The 15,768-nt window shown below is 31.5% G+C and overlaps 1 protein-coding gene across 1 annotated transcript; it reads right to left on the minus strand.

Annotated features, from left to right (window-relative positions):
- Positions 1 to 6,578: 6,578 nt before the first annotated feature.
- LOC146930849 (cyanogenic beta-glucosidase-like) lies at positions 6,579 to 9,520 on the minus strand. The gene is made up of 11 exons (XM_085702287.1): positions 9,258 to 9,520; positions 9,059 to 9,128; positions 8,898 to 8,956; positions 8,698 to 8,773; positions 8,501 to 8,578; positions 8,318 to 8,405; positions 7,850 to 8,221; positions 7,535 to 7,752; positions 7,299 to 7,433; positions 7,073 to 7,181; positions 6,579 to 6,977 (listed from the first exon to the last, which is right to left on the minus strand). The coding sequence occupies exons 1-11, from the start codon at positions 9,429 to 9,431 to the stop codon at positions 6,761 to 6,763; spliced, it is 1,596 nt and encodes a 531-aa protein (XP_085558413.1). The 5' UTR covers positions 9,432 to 9,520; the 3' UTR covers positions 6,579 to 6,760.
- Between the last annotated feature and the right edge of the window lie 6,248 nt (positions 9,521 to 15,768).

Consider the following 15,768-nt stretch of genomic DNA (forward strand, 5'->3'; position numbering starts at 1 on the left):
ATTTCAAGATTAAAAGCTAGGGCTAGTAGTCATTCAATTCCTAAGATCAAATCATGTGATTGCAAGAAGCTAGGGCTAGTAGTCATACAAAACAATAACATGAAAAGCAATAAACACAAGTAATTCTGAATAAAAACTGAATAGCATTGATTATAGAGAGAGTTCAACTACAAAATCATATATTACAAAAGTTTCATCATGGCTTAACCAAACTAAAGGTTTAGCTACTCATAACTAAACAATCATAAGCAATAACAAGAGAAAACATACATAAATCTAACCAACGGAGTGTTGGTATGAGATTCAGGGCGTGTTCCTTGGTCTCCTGCCGTCCTCAGTGCTCAAAATCGCAATAATAATCAGTACCCTAACCCTTGCTAGTAGCTGGATATTTATAGAAAGAATTTAGGGTTTCAAAAAAAAGCCCATCATCGTGCCACGTTACGGGCTGGTCGTGGCACGATGGCTCATTAATCCTACGTGGCAGCAGACAAAATCAACCATCGTGGCACGTTGCATATTGCTTCGTGCCACGAAATTTCCAGAGATGCATCTTTGTCCCACGCTTCATCAAACGTGCCACGAAAGAGATAAATGTGGCACGATGCTTTGTACTTAGGCAAAATTTCCTTGTTTTCTCCATATTTCTTCTTTTGAGCTCTTGTTCCTGTTTTGGCTTGATTTCACCATGAATTCATTGCAGTTGACTCTCTAAATGCTATAATAAAGACATAAATGCGACTAAAAACTAATGTTGATGCACCGTCATCACGGTTCAACCAACCAGTGACACAGTGATCTTGTGATCTTCCCGGGTCAATGACCAATTTGATATTCCTATAAAAATTTACTATCACTAAAAGTCAAGATCTTTGTAGTGGGGGTGGGGGATCAAAAGTTAGAAAAAATTGAAATAGTATGATCAAAAAGCTGAATTTTAAGACAGGGGTACCAATACTTTAGATTAACAAAAATAGGGGTACCAAAATTGCATTTAAGTCAAACATTTATTATCTGTGTATGTCCAATGATCCCCATTCAATCATTTGTGAGGATTTTTTTAGGCCCCCTCAATGTCTTTTTGTGCTGAAAAATGTCCTTCGAGAGTTATCTCCTAAATTTTTTAGGGGCTTTAAAAGACATTGAGATGTCTTAAAAAGAATGCTCATCATTTAATATGTTAAAAAAGAAAGAGTAAATTGATAGACCGAGCTAAAAAGGTGTGAAAAGGATGACTTTGTTTGTAAGGTTGATGAATATATTAGTTTGAAGTTATATTTTTATGTTATTGATTATAGTATGAATCTTTTTTGTGGTAGTTACAATGATGACTATTTTTAATATTTATGGATGTTATTTATAAAATAAATAGAAGATTGGTCTTTTAAAATGATTTGCGTTTCAATTTATTATAAGCCCATTTATACCATGAGAGTCGGACTTCCACTTTGATTCGGACGACCCTAATTATACACTTGTATGAGGATCCTGAATTGTAGCTATCTAGTCAAGGCTATAAATGACCCTTTTACTTGAATAATGAGGCAAGCAATAAAAATCCAAAAGTTCCTCTAATGTTTTCTAGTTTTCTTGTCTGGAGTCCAGCTATACTCGAAATAACTAATTTCTTAACCTATGATACTGGTACATTGTTAGTACTATACTTTAAAATTTCTGAAGAGCTAATATTGTAAACAAAGTTACACATTAAGATTTTATTATATTCCTCTGAGTCTCATAAATTTTTTATTGAGTTTTAAGATATCATCTACATGAATATTATATTGAAAAAAATGGGATACGTTAAATATCTATATATTACGAGATATAATCTAGATAAAATCAGTGTAGTGGAAAACTTACTTGTTTTTTCTTCTTCTTCTGATTTGTATTACACTTATATTAGTGCAATTGAAACACACATTATTATAAATCAGAAGTTTACATATCATATTTTGTTTTTCGGTTGCAAGACTAGTTAGGATATCCCTGATCTTTTATGATGCGAAAATATTTAAAAAAAATCTATAGACATATATCGAAGAACCAGAAGATTCTTCAAACCAATAATATGTGTGTATTATTAGCTCCCAAAGGAAGGTTGCAATTTGAAGGAATGATTCTCAAGCATTGCTAGAACTTATATTAGACGACAATTATAACTCAATACACCGATTATGTGGATCGCTTAGTTATTTTATGACTTTAATTGATGCGTCAACTAAATTATCACATGTATGTTTGTTGTCAACTCAAAACTAGAAGTTTGTGAGATTGTTTTCTCAAATAAGTTTATTGAAAACTCGTTTCCTTAATATTTTTGAAATTCATTTGATAAGTATCATATGTCAATAGAAATTGATATTGGACATATTGTAGCATATATTCATAAAAAATGGACTTGAAGATCCATTCTTTAGTCGTCTAAAGTTCATTGTATGATTGATACTTATGAGACCATACCTTATACATTCTTATTTGAGAATCAACAATCATGCATGTTGAGATATATATTTGCATCAAGCAAACAAATTACTATATGTAAGTCCTCCCCTTGATTTTATAGTTTTTTTAGGTTAACAACCTAATATTTTCCATTTAAGTGAATTTTTGAATGTGTTGTGTATATTACAATTGTTCCAATATAATGCACTAAGATAAATCTTGAAAGAATAGTCAAAAATTATATTTGATATGAATCTCCATCTATTATAAATTGTATTGAGCGAACTTGTTTACAACTAAGTAGACTTATAATCCATTGATGAATTAGTTTTCTAAATATTAGAGCGAGACAGTAAGTGGTTGAAAATGTGAACCTAAAGTTCAAATGAATTATTTGAAATAAAATATTATTTTCTCATCTTGACCCTTGTATAAATCAATATGAACTGGAAGTTCAAGATGTAATTGATTAGCAAAGTTAAGCAAATCAAATACCAGTTTCTAATAACCCAAACAAAATGGATGTACCTGTCAGATAATCTATATTGAAAATGAGTGTCTACCGTGAATGAAGTGTGGTAGATCATTCGGTTCCAAATATAAAAATTCTCAACCAAGAAAATGAGCTAAAAGGAAAGATGACCCAAATGAGGATACAAAAACTCTAAACGAGTTGTCTGATATAATTGATTTTTAAGTTCCATTAAAATAAATTGATTTCGATATATTATGTCATAAATGAAAGATCTTGATAAATCATGTCATGAATGGAATGAGATAAAACCGAAATGAAGTTAACGTTGATATGTTTTTGCATATATTATGACCCTATATGTGATAAGAGATAATGATGATCATGAATTATATTCTATTAAAGATTAAAATCGCTTTATAAAGAGGAACTTTTTGGACTTCTAGTCCACACACTTGAAGATGCGAAGTTAATTAGATATTATATATGACTTTTTCGCGCAAAAAAAAAAAATAGAATGATAAAATACATTATCTATAAAATTTGATATGTTCACCAGAAGTGAATTGATAAATGTTTTTTTTTTTTTTGAAGAAGCTAAATGGCCCACCTAAATTGGCACCGGAGAGTATCGAACTTGAGACCTTGCGGAGGAGCACACTCCTAAGTTCAAATGTTTACCATTTATTTTAAAAGACATATTCATCTAAAGTGAATCCAAGAACTTTTTTATGCTTGTAAGTTTAGGAGAATATGAAAGATTCAATTTATAGGAAAGATGTGTTGCAACGTATTTGTATGGCTGGCTTAATAATGATGATTATATGAAAATCCCTGTATGATTAAAATTTTGAGACATACTATTCAAACTATTGAAGAAATGACTAATCTAATCAGTAATTTTAGTTTTACACAATCTTGTTTTACATTCAAGAATCTAAGTTAGATGTTGTGAATGAGTTTGTTGTTAGGTCTTTATGGGGATCAACATCTGTGGGTTTTTCTTTTAAGCCATCAGTAGGTGCTTCAGTTGGAATGATAACGTTATGTGATACTAATGAGGTGGGTGTTTATTTGACTATGACTGTTGACCATTGTTATCCGGCCAAAGAGAGATTTATTAAGAATGATATTGAATTTTACACCACTAATTTTTATGCTCCATGTGATAGTGGGAAAAAAGTTAATTTGGGAAGAGTTAGTTGGATTGATTAGTAATGATCAGGAGATTGCTTGGTGTATCTTGGGTGATTTTAACGTTATTCGGACCAGTGAGGAAAGAATGAGTCGAATATTGGGGGTAAGAATTGAGGTTTTTTCTCAGTTTAATCAGTTCGTTGATGGTAAATTTTTAATTGATTTGCCGTTAAGTGGTTGGAATTATACCTGGTATCGGGAGGATGGTCTATATATGAACCGGTTGGATAGTTTTTTGTTATCCGAGGCATGATGCTTATCTTGGCCGAATTGTCTCCAAGCGGCTCTCCCTAGAGGATTACATGATCATTGTCTAATTCTGTTAATTGTTTATGAAGAGAATTGGGGTCCTATAGACCTCAAGGGATGCTAAAATTTTAGGCGGACCTTCCGGTGTATAAGGAGTTTGTTCAAGAGAAGTGGTTATCTTTTCTTGTTCAGGGGTTGAGTGGAAATGTGTTGAAAGAAAAGTTAAAATTGTTGAAGGGTAGCCTAAAGACATCATCAGATATCAAACTCAAAATTTAGATAGTAATATTCGTGGTGTCAAAGAGCGTATAACTTTATTGGATATTAGAGGGAAGTACCAAGGACTAAAGGAGGATGAGAATGAAGAGCTTCATCTATTATCTGCAGATATTGTGGCTATATCCAAATTTCATTCGAGTATTCAGTGGCATGATTCAAGAATTAATTGGTTGAAGGAGGGTGATGCGCCCATTTGCTGAATCATCCATGTCACTGGTATTTACAAAGAAGTGGTCACTTTACTGTTGGGTTTGATTGTCAAGTTTCTTGAATAAAGAAGGAGGTTAGAAAATATTAGTTATTGGTGATATGTCCCACATCGCTTAGTTTAGTGAAGCAAGGGGAAGACCAACGCTATATATTGAAGTGGCCACTTTACTGTTGGGTTTGATTGTCAAGTTTCTTGAATAAAGAAGGAGGTTAGAAAATATTAGTTATTGGTGATATGTCCCACATCGCTTAGTTTAGTGAAGCAAGGGGAAGACCAACGCTATATATTTAACCTAGTTTCTTTGTTTTTAGATGCACCAGTCAGTAGCACTTTAAGCTTATATCTGATTAGTTTAAATATTTGTTTTGTGAGAGTGTGGGTGTATTGGGGCATTGGGTGAGAGTTAGAGAAGTCTATGTGTTGTAACAATTTTCACATAGTAATAATTCTCTGGTTGTCGGTTTAGACAACGGTCGTGGTTTTTTCTCCGGTTTTGGAGTTTCCACGTTATATTCTTATGTGGTGATTGTGTTTATTTTCCTTCTTCAGCCCTGTTATTTTCTAACATTTACTAGAGCACCAAATATGATGGGAGGTCATTTTTGCTATATCTTTGTGTTAGTTCATATTTTCAATTGTCGTCTTCGCGTGCAAAACTATGCTATGAGTGAAGACATTAGATTAAACTGCACTCAGTGCAACTAGGACATGAGCCAACTGCTGTTGGGGTTACTAAGATAATTTTGGAGTGTAGGAGAGCAATTTTTAAAGTCTAAAGAGCGATTTCCAAATTAAAGATTCAAATGTGATGTTTTTTGAGAAATGTCTATCTCAATTTAGACAATTGTTAGAAGCTGATTCGTCGGTGATAACTACCCCTCGTTATAGTTTCTCATCTCCTTTTTTTGGCCATTTACACACTCTCTCTCTAACAAAAAAAAAAAAGAAAAAATACACAAGTTAGCATTTTTGTTGATTAAAAGTAACTATTTTAAAACATAACTATATGAATCTGATCCACAGAGGGAAGCATAACATAAGCCCAAGATCACATTCTGCTTAGCTCAGAAAAACAAATACTGTAAAAAATGGTTCGATAAAGGGTAAACGCACAAGAGGAAACCCTAGCAAACAAATAGAAAATCATTTTATATCCCTGCTCTATTCTGTCAACAAACCGTGTTCATTTTATCAATAGTAATTACTCTACTAATTTCTACAAAATTGACAATTCAGTCTTTATAATAATGTTTATAATGTAATTACTCTATTCTGTCAACAAACCGTGTTCATTATTTAAGTATGCTAAATTATGTGTTGCTAACTCATTAAATGATTCTTTAAAAAAAACTCATTAAATGATGTGAAAATATATAATTGAAAACATGCAATTTTTTTCACTGGCAATCAGTGGTTGAGCCAGTACTCTAGTGTAGGGGTTCAAATTTTCGAATTATTGGACCTTTAGGACTATAGTCGTGCAAAAAAAAAAAAAAAAAAAAAAAAGAGGGGATTTAAGATTCAAAATATATAAAGGAATGTTTGTATTTTCTTTTAAAGTTCATTGGGCTTAGTTCAACCCCTACCTCTGCCCTAATCGATGGTATACATAAATAACATATTTCTTCACCGACAATGTGAGAAGAGGTGTGTGTAATTTCCCCTTAATTTTATTCTTTTACTTTTTCTTGAGTTAGAAAATAATAAAACAATAAGTCCATAAAATTATGGTAAAATGATATATTTAACCATAAGAATTATAATTTTCCTTCATTCTTCAATATGACCAATAATATTCACAAATAAAATGAATACATTTTCAATCCCTTTTTGGTCAAATAGGACCTCATTGGAACAAATAAAACAATTTAAATAATGAAATAATATTTACAAATATATATAATTATTTAATGAATGAATCTCATAACCTTTCTCATTAGAAACATAAGTTTAGTTTCTTTTTTGAGAAAATTTTTAAACCATAATGCAGACAACTTCTGGTATCTTTTCAAGCCATTCTTATAGTCGACAAAGGTCATTCCAAATCTGACACTATAACCGGATGACCATTCAAAATTGTCGAACAATGACCATACATAATAACCCTTGACATTCACACCTTCCCTGTAATATATAATCAAATGGACATAATTTAGAAAACTATTAACATGTATGATGAACAATAGAGAACTCTTTTGGGAAGATAAAGTACTACTTACCTAATGGCAGATCGAAGATAAAATAGATGACGATAATGGTAATCAATTCGAAAAGTATCCAAGAGTGATTCCTCAACTGATAATGTAGAATCATCGTATTCATTTATACCTACAATTAAAATATGCAGAATAAAAATTGTCATACACAATTGATTTCAACAAGTCATAGAAAATGGTAATTCAAGACAAGAAAACTATGATTTTATATACAGGTAGGTGTTTTTACCATTTTCTGTGATGTAAATAGAAGGATTGTTGTATTTTTCTTTGGTGTATAACAAAAGATCACGAATTCCTCTTGGATAAACGTACAACCATTCCGAAGCAATCTTAATGCCAATAGGTTTCCCGTTGCGCTCAACTGCAATTCATCACGAAAAAAAAGGGTATCCATTGTCAAAATACATTGAATTTAAAGTGTTTCAGTAAATTATAGAGTTGTAAAATGGATTGGTTGCTTACATGCTGGATTGACCAAAGAATCTGTTAAGTAACTAGGTCTAGCATTGGTTAACAATGGTGCATCAGAGGCATAAGTTGAAGAGTAATAGTTTAGACCAATAAAATCAAATGAACCAATGAGTAGTTTAGTTTGCTTTGTATTGAATTTTGGTAATCTAGCACCAACGAGGGCTCTCATGCTTTTAGGATAATCTCCTGATGTTAGTGGATCCATAAACCTGAAATAAATAAATTTGAATTAAATTTTTGGTCCACAAATTTGTCATGTTTTTTTAAGATACATAAAAATGGAAAGAGTTATAGATGAGCTCTTACCATCCATACATAAAATCAATTGCTCTTTCTGCTGCTTTTTGGTCGGATTTGGAATTTGAGAGTGGAAGATACCAATTCGCTACTAAGGTTATGCCTATTACGCCCTTTTGAGATTTCTTGTACTTTTTCTTGTACACATCAACAACAGCGGCATGTGCAAGAAGTTGGTAATGCGTAACCAAATAGGGCTCGATCGCAGAATCACCTCCGGTACAATTTGGATTCAACCAACTAGAGCAACGACCCGGTGCCATTCGCCCATTTGCATAGCCATTTTGGCTGTAGCTCCATGGCTCATTCAAAGTAACCCAATACTTGACTCTATCACCAAATTCCTTGAAACAAAGTTCCGCATAGTCTTGAAAATCTTTTCTGAAAATTTAAGAAACATGTAACAAATCAAAATCAAATTTAAATATATAGTGTATATATATTATGAAGACAATAAACAATGTTTTGGATACTCACACTATAAGAGGGCTTAAGAAGCCACCATACTCTTCTTCTAAAGTTTGAGGGAGATCCCAATGGAAAAGAGTCACTAATGGTTGTATACCTATAATATTTGATAATCAATTAATTATGTTATTTCATCAACAAACATATATATGAAAATAAGTTAGTGAAATAAACGTATGAATCATTTCTAACCATTAGCTAGTAGCTCGTTGATGAGATTGTTGTAATAGTTAATTCCTTCTTGATTGACACCACCACTAAGCTTTCCATCTGTTTGGATAAATTAATTATTATAAAAAGATATTGATAAATATTTAAATTAAGTTAAACATCTCTATTACGATAAAAATTAGTTGAGAATATCCATCATATATATTGACTTGACTTACTTGGCAATATTCTAGACCAGGATATGGAAAATCTGTATGAATCTAAGTTCATATCTTTCATGATCTTAACATCTTCCTATAATACAAATGAACAACAAGATATTAAATTATTTTACTAAATCAAAACACAAAATCAAAATTAATTACTAAAAAACCTATACACATAATTATTGAAGTTTGAAAATCACATAATTAATTACCTTGTATTGATGATATGTGTCAATGGCTACATCTCCATTGCTTCCATCCTTGATCTTTTCTGCATGTCAATCCAAGTTGTACAAATTGTAAATTATATATCAAATTGTAAAATTGTGTTTCTTATGTAAATTGAAAAATAGAAAGATTTATTTGTTCATACCAGGATATCTATGAGTGAATGTGTCCCATATACTTGGTGTTCTACCACCTTCTGTTGCTGCACCTTCAAACTAATCATACAAACATACACACATGTTAGAAACAACACAATCAAAACAATAATATCATATATATATATATGTATAATATGTTAATTAATATATTGTAAAAAGTTGATTATAATTTATTTAATTAATTACCTGGTAGGAAGATGAACCAGCCCCAAAGATAAAGCCTTGAGGGAAACTATTCCGATTCAATGAAGCAATGTCAAGAATAGGTTCAACTTCAACACTTTCTGTGCAATTCACAATATTTGATTTGCTAAGAAAAATAACAAAAGTAATAAAGAAGAGAAGGTAATTGAATGCCATTTCTTGATGATTATTTGAATTTGCTTATGTAATCTTAATGAAGGACTAAATACAATATTTGATTATGCTAATAAATCGTTTTATGTTTTTATGGTAAATGCAAGCTTGCACGGTCTTCTTATATAGAAACTAGACAGTTAGTTGGTCAAAATGGATAACAATATTGATTATTCAAAAAAAAATATTTGGTCAAGAAAATATGTATTATTCTAAAGTTGTCACTTTGGAGTGTTGACTAGTCAATAGTGGAAAAACAAATAAGCCGGCAAGTTTTGTATTGTTGTTTAGTCGTGAGTTCTTATAAAATGTATAAGGTTATTGATTGATCTTTTTCTTTGAAAAGAAGGTTATAGATTGATATTTTTTTTTTTTAAGAAGCTAAATTAGGTTATAGATTGATCTTGTTTTTGTCACCTAATTATTTTCAAGAGAATAAGGTTTTTTTTTTCTTGGTGACATTAAGGCCAGATTCTTATTTTCAATTTTTTTTCTTTGATATACGTTAATTGGTTAATTAGGTTAATTGGTTCACATGCTTAGTGATCGAATTACTTGAAAATTGAATTAAAAATATAATTGATAGTTTCAATCACTATACATTATTGACATTATCATTTTGATTGATTCATCATATATCAAATAACTTTGTTTCTTGTGATAGAGCTTAATTTCATAGTCTTCGTGAACTTAATCAGTTGATAGGAACAATGCATAATATATGCAAGGTTCGGAGTTTAAACCCCGACCACCACAAAAAAAAAAAAAGAGTTTAATTTCTATTAGAGATATATAGTTTAGTTACAAGTAGTATTGGTCCCATTAGTATATATAGTTGTAACCTCCCCATAAGTGGGATAACTTTCTCATATTGTAACATTTCATTTCCATCAATAGAAAGAATTTCATAAGCTTCTCTCTCCTTCATCAATGGATGCCATGTTTCCTAACATGGTATCAGAGCTTATCTGGTATCCACCTTGAAGGAATTTTCCGCTGCATTTTCTTGAGAAAATCCAATTTTCTCGCCGTTTATTTTTCCTCAATTCTTTTTCTTTCACTTTTATTTTCTCGAGAAAATTATTTTCTCATTTCTGTTTCATTTTCCTTTTCCGTCCTTCTTTTTTTTTATCCGTTTTTTTCCCTTTTCTGAATCGGTGAAGTTTGCGTCATTCTTCATTCCATTTTCCGATTCGGTTTCACTTTCTTGATCATTTTTGATCGATTTTGTTTCTTCTCACTGAATTTCATTTTCGTTTTTCTATCTGATTGTCTTCGCTTTGATTTCGATCGTTTTCGTCTACGATTCGTATCTCAATTCTGTTTCTCATGTCTTATCCATTGTGATTCTGTTTGCAATTTGGTTAGATTTCGTTGTCATCATTTTCCCCCAATTTCTAGGGTTACAGTTTCGTCTTTCATCAGAGAAAATTCATTTCATTTCGGTTTGGATTCCTTTCACTTATTGTTTGATTTCTTGATTGGAATCTAATTCCTGTTCAATTTCAAGGTTCTTTCGATTTCAGAATTCGGGATCGTATCATATGATCTGTTTTAGATCAAGTTCGATTGCGCATTTTGGAATACGATTCAGTGTTTCTTTCGTTCTTCGCTTCATCCTTCATTTTTTGTTCTTTCTCTGAGTTATCAATTTCAGTTTTGTGACTCTGTTTAGCAAATCGGTTTTGCAATTCTCGCGATTCCAATTGCGATTTGTTTCCTCCTTTATTGTCAATATCTGGTTTTGGTTAGTGATTTTAGAGAGCACTCAATTTCTGTTAGAGGTTGTGATCTGTTTGGATGATTGTGAATGATTTGAGGTTGTGATTTGTTGCAATTTGTATATCACAGTGTTGAAGCTCCGGTTGCCTTAAACCTTTGACATCATCATTGCATTTTCCGATATAAGTTGGTACCACTGAGTGATTTTGCAGTCGTTGTTAAAATCCTCTGCTGCACTCTATCCAATTGCTGTGATTGGTGTTCACTACTCAGATTTGGTTTCACTTAGTGACGTGGTGTGTATGTGCACTGCTACTCATTTGCATATGAGGATCTTTGTGTTTGGTATTATCTCTGGTTGCCGTAATTTCACCATCATCGCTACAATTTTTGAGCTTTTACATCAGGTTGCTTAAAGGTTTCATTCTTACTCCATCTTCCATTTAATTTCAGTTTTGTTCAATCATCATCTTCAAGTAAATGTGGAGAAGATTGTGATGAGTATGAATTGTTCCGATATTGGTGTTCTTTGTGCTGAAATTAAGAAGGTTATGGATTCTGTTTTGATTCTATTGGTACCGTGTGGTGTCATTAATTCATTCAAGGATAACACTTAGTTTGAAGTGTTTTGCTATGTTGGTGCTTCAACATATTTTTTTAGGGCTGCATAATTGTGCTGGTTATGGTAGATTGTTTCCTATACTATTGTTTTTGGGACTTGGTGGCTTTCCTTTTAGTGCATTAATTTCTCCTTTTGGTTGTGTATATCATGATCTATGAGAGGTATCTTCTTAACTTGTGGATTGTCAATGATTGGCTTGGATGAAACTGAGTTGGTGTATGGTATGGTAATCCTATTATCTCATCCACATCTTTGGAATTTTGATGACATCCACCTTAGCATGGGAAGCTACACCTGCATATGTTATAGGATTAACAAGAGAAACAAGTGCTGCCATTAAAAAAAAGTTGTCCTATGGATCTCTAATGGAATTTCATTCTAACACTTTTGAAGATTATTGTTTTGGTCTGATTGGAGCATTCTTTGATTGTTGCTGCCCCCTCATCAGTTGTTACTTGCTATTGGCAGTTTGTATGTTCTTTGACCTCTGTTTTGTTTTTCCTGGATCGTTCATGAAGGTTTTTTTCCTACTGATGAACTATGTACTATTGGAGTTTGGTACCTGTTTGTTATCTCTCTGTTATGTGCTACTTTTGATTGCATTATGCAAGTGGTAGCACCCTTTGAAGAGAAAATTTGGTTGCCAAATTTTGGGCAGTCCTTTTACAGGTTGCATTTGGTTCTTTTCTTGTCTCGGCTCGGCATTGATGGGCATCACTTTTATCTTTGGAACCTTGGTCTTGTTGCTTCATGATACCTTTGGTGTGAAGTTTGTTCAACATATGACCTCCTTCCATTGTAGACTATGGCCCTTCCTTGCACTTCTTTTCTTGTTTTGTGCTTCTGTTCATGATGGTTAAGACATGTTGATATGCTTCCGTCAGGAATGGTTAAACGTTCTTGTGCTTCTATCTTGAGTGATTGAACACTCTTGATGGTTAAGCGTTGTGCCTTTTAAGGCTTTGTTGATATTGGCTTCTACCGGATGGTAGTTAAGCGTTGCTTTGATGCTTCTTCCTTCAATTGGTTCAACCTTGAGTTGTGGTTGCTTCTTGTTGGATAAGCACTTGTTTGATGACTTTGGTTTTTAGCCGATGTGTTTCCGGCATCTTTCCTTGTATTTTCATTTGCTTGATGTATTTCCTTGTATTTTCTCATTTCAAGTTGGAAGTGTTTTGAGCACCTTCCAACTTGAGGGGGACTATTAGAGATAAATAGTTTAGTTACAAGTAGTATTGGTCCCATTAGTATATATAGTTGTAACCTCCCCATAAGTGGGATAACTTTCTCATATTGTAACATTTCATTTCCATCAATAGAAAGAATTTCAGAAGTTTTTCTCTCCTTCATCAATGGATGCCATGTTTCCTAACAATTTCATAAGTTTAGGTTTGGTTAGATATTGTAATTGGTTTTCTAGATTATATTTTGTATTCATAGTTGATTGGTTAATAGCAATTAAAGTGTGAATTTCTCGTTTAAAGTTAAATTGTTTTTTTGTTATTGCTTATCTTATTATCATTTGTAGCTAGTGCGTAATTCCTTATAGTAATTCATTTTTCTAAAAATTGTAAAACCGCACTTTCAATTTTTTTTTTTTAAAAGGGAATACTATTTACCCTCGCTCCTCTAACTTATCGTTGCATTTGTCATATCGGTCAACACTTATTTGAAACTTTAAATAGTAATGATGCATTCGTAATAATCACAAGTAAAGAATAAATGGTTCCGGTCCTCCACCACTCCACAAGCCGCCGAACAAAAAGAGTGGGCATACTCCAAAATATGTCACATGCACAAAATATCCTTTGTCACTAGTCTATTCATAAACAAGCGCGAAACAAAGATATTAACCTTTAGTAGAATTGCCTTTAGCCACAACACATGATTGAAGCCTTCATTGTGAACAGTTTTAGCATCAGTTAAATTATTATACGCACTTTCTTATGAAAGAGAAATATTTATCATAACTTTCTTATGTATCAGTGACAATTATTTGTCCTTTTTTTTATATATTTATCGATGACAAATTTCGTCGCATGTTTTTTATACTAACTAATGACAAATTTTGTCTTCTACCTCTTTATGTATCAATGGCAAATTTGTGTCTCCTATTATTTTTTTATATTTACCTGTGACTAGTATTTGTTCAGTGTGTATTTATGTATTAATGAAAAATAATTGTCTCGTCTTTTTATTATATTAATCAGTAGCAAATGTTTAACTACAGTTTTTTAATTATCAATGATAAATATTTGTTTCGTGATTTTTATATATCGGTGACAAATATTTTTCTTATATTTCTTTTTAATTGTCGATGACAAGTATTTATGTCATGTTACTTATAATAATCATTGTATAATTCAAATGTTTTAAACATGAGGATACAATATTTATCTGAGTGTCACCATAAGTTTAACTCAATTGATAGTAACATTACTTAATATATATATATATATATATATATATATATATATATATATATATATATATATATATATATATATATATATATAGTGATTGAGGTTCGTTCATCTTAAAAAAGTGAATTTTATAATCGTTGAGCTACTAAAAATCGGCTGATCTTAGTAATCCTACCTAGCTTAATAGCGTGGCCATGCATGAAACTTATGCATATCAGGCTCAGCGTAGTATCTATCTATCATTGTTAGAATTGGGACAGTGAAGATTATCAAATTGGAGCATTATTTCATCGTGTTTCATGTCAAATAATTATACCTTTTCAAAGAAAAAAATATGTCAAACAATTATAAATTACTTTGATAATCGTAAAACAAATAAATTTATTAAATATTTAAATGTTTTTTTAACATCGGTGTAGGTATCTATCATTGTCAGAATTGGGACAATGAAAATTATCAAATTGGAGCATTATTTCATCGTGTTTCATGCTATGAAGCTCAGATATATGATACGATATGGATACGATACGACACTGATACGTCGATACGGGAAAATTTTAAAATTTAAGATACGATATGGCTGGGATACTTCAATAAAAAATTAAATTTAAACTACATATTAAAACTCAAAATACAAAATATGGACTAAAACTCAAAAGCAAAAAAATTGGCGCAAAACCTAGACCAAACAGACATAGAAAAACGATAAGGCACAACAATGAAATTGCCTTCACACAACAATCAACAATATCATCGTTCTCAAACAACAAAAAGACACAAAACAGATGGCGGCAACAATAGAAATAGAAATATAAATGTAAGTAGTATTGATAATAAAGAAAACGACAATTAGTCAATTACATATATATCCTAGATAGAAAACATCATTACTTAGTCAATTACATATACATCAAATATAATAGAAACATCAGATAGCCCGTACATATCGATTTTCCACCGCCTATCGTTCATATCCTAGATGTATGTGAAAAGTATAGGATAATTGTTTTTTTTTTTTAAATAAAATTTAATCTTCGGATACTCTCCTGATACATATCGGGAAGTATCGGGCAGGTATCGGTGCAGGATAAGGGATAATTGTTATTTTTTTATTTATTCGTTAAATATGCTATTTTTGTATTTACAAAATTACTAACTTTTTTTCCATCCCTAAAAAAAAGTAACACTTTGTCATATCTAAAAATTATTGCTTTACGAAGTTTCAATCACTTATATTAAGTCAACATGTATCTGTGAATCATTTTTTTTTTTGGTGAACATTATAAAAAGTTCTTCTGCAAAAAGTGAGATCAAAATCTGATATATAAATTCATGTTATCATTACTTTTATTTTCGAAATTTAGTATTAAAAAACTATTTTAATTCATTTCGTCTTAAAAAAAGCTAATTTTTTGGAAACTAATTGTTTTTTTATAATCTTCTAATTAAGCAGCTATGCCATAATAACCATGAGTCTACACTCTTGGTTATGAGGCACTTCGATCCCTTTGATGAAACATCATCTACATCCCTTAACCCCTTAAACACACTTTGTTTGTTTGTATCATTCTCT

Source organism: Medicago sativa, chromosome 4, assembly GCF_051527215.1.
Source record: "Medicago sativa cultivar Bolivia chromosome 4, Bolivia_mono, whole genome shotgun sequence".
NCBI lineage: Eukaryota > Viridiplantae > Streptophyta > Magnoliopsida > Fabales > Fabaceae > Medicago > Medicago sativa.

Bases quoted from the DNA above. Each gene is read 5' to 3' on its own strand.
- LOC146930849 (XM_085702287.1), bottom strand. From the start codon at position 9,431: ATGGCATTCAATTACCTTCTCTTCTTTATTACTTTTGTTATTTTTCTT. The intron at 8,579-8,697 runs GTAAGTCAAGTC...TTATCCAAACAG, and splicing joins CTGGTCTAGAATATTGCCAA to ATGGAAAGCTTAGTGGTGGT. The intron at 7,434-7,534 runs GTAAGCAACCAA...GATGAATTGCAG, and splicing joins TTCTTTGGTCAATCCAGCAT to TTGAGCGCAACGGGAAACCT.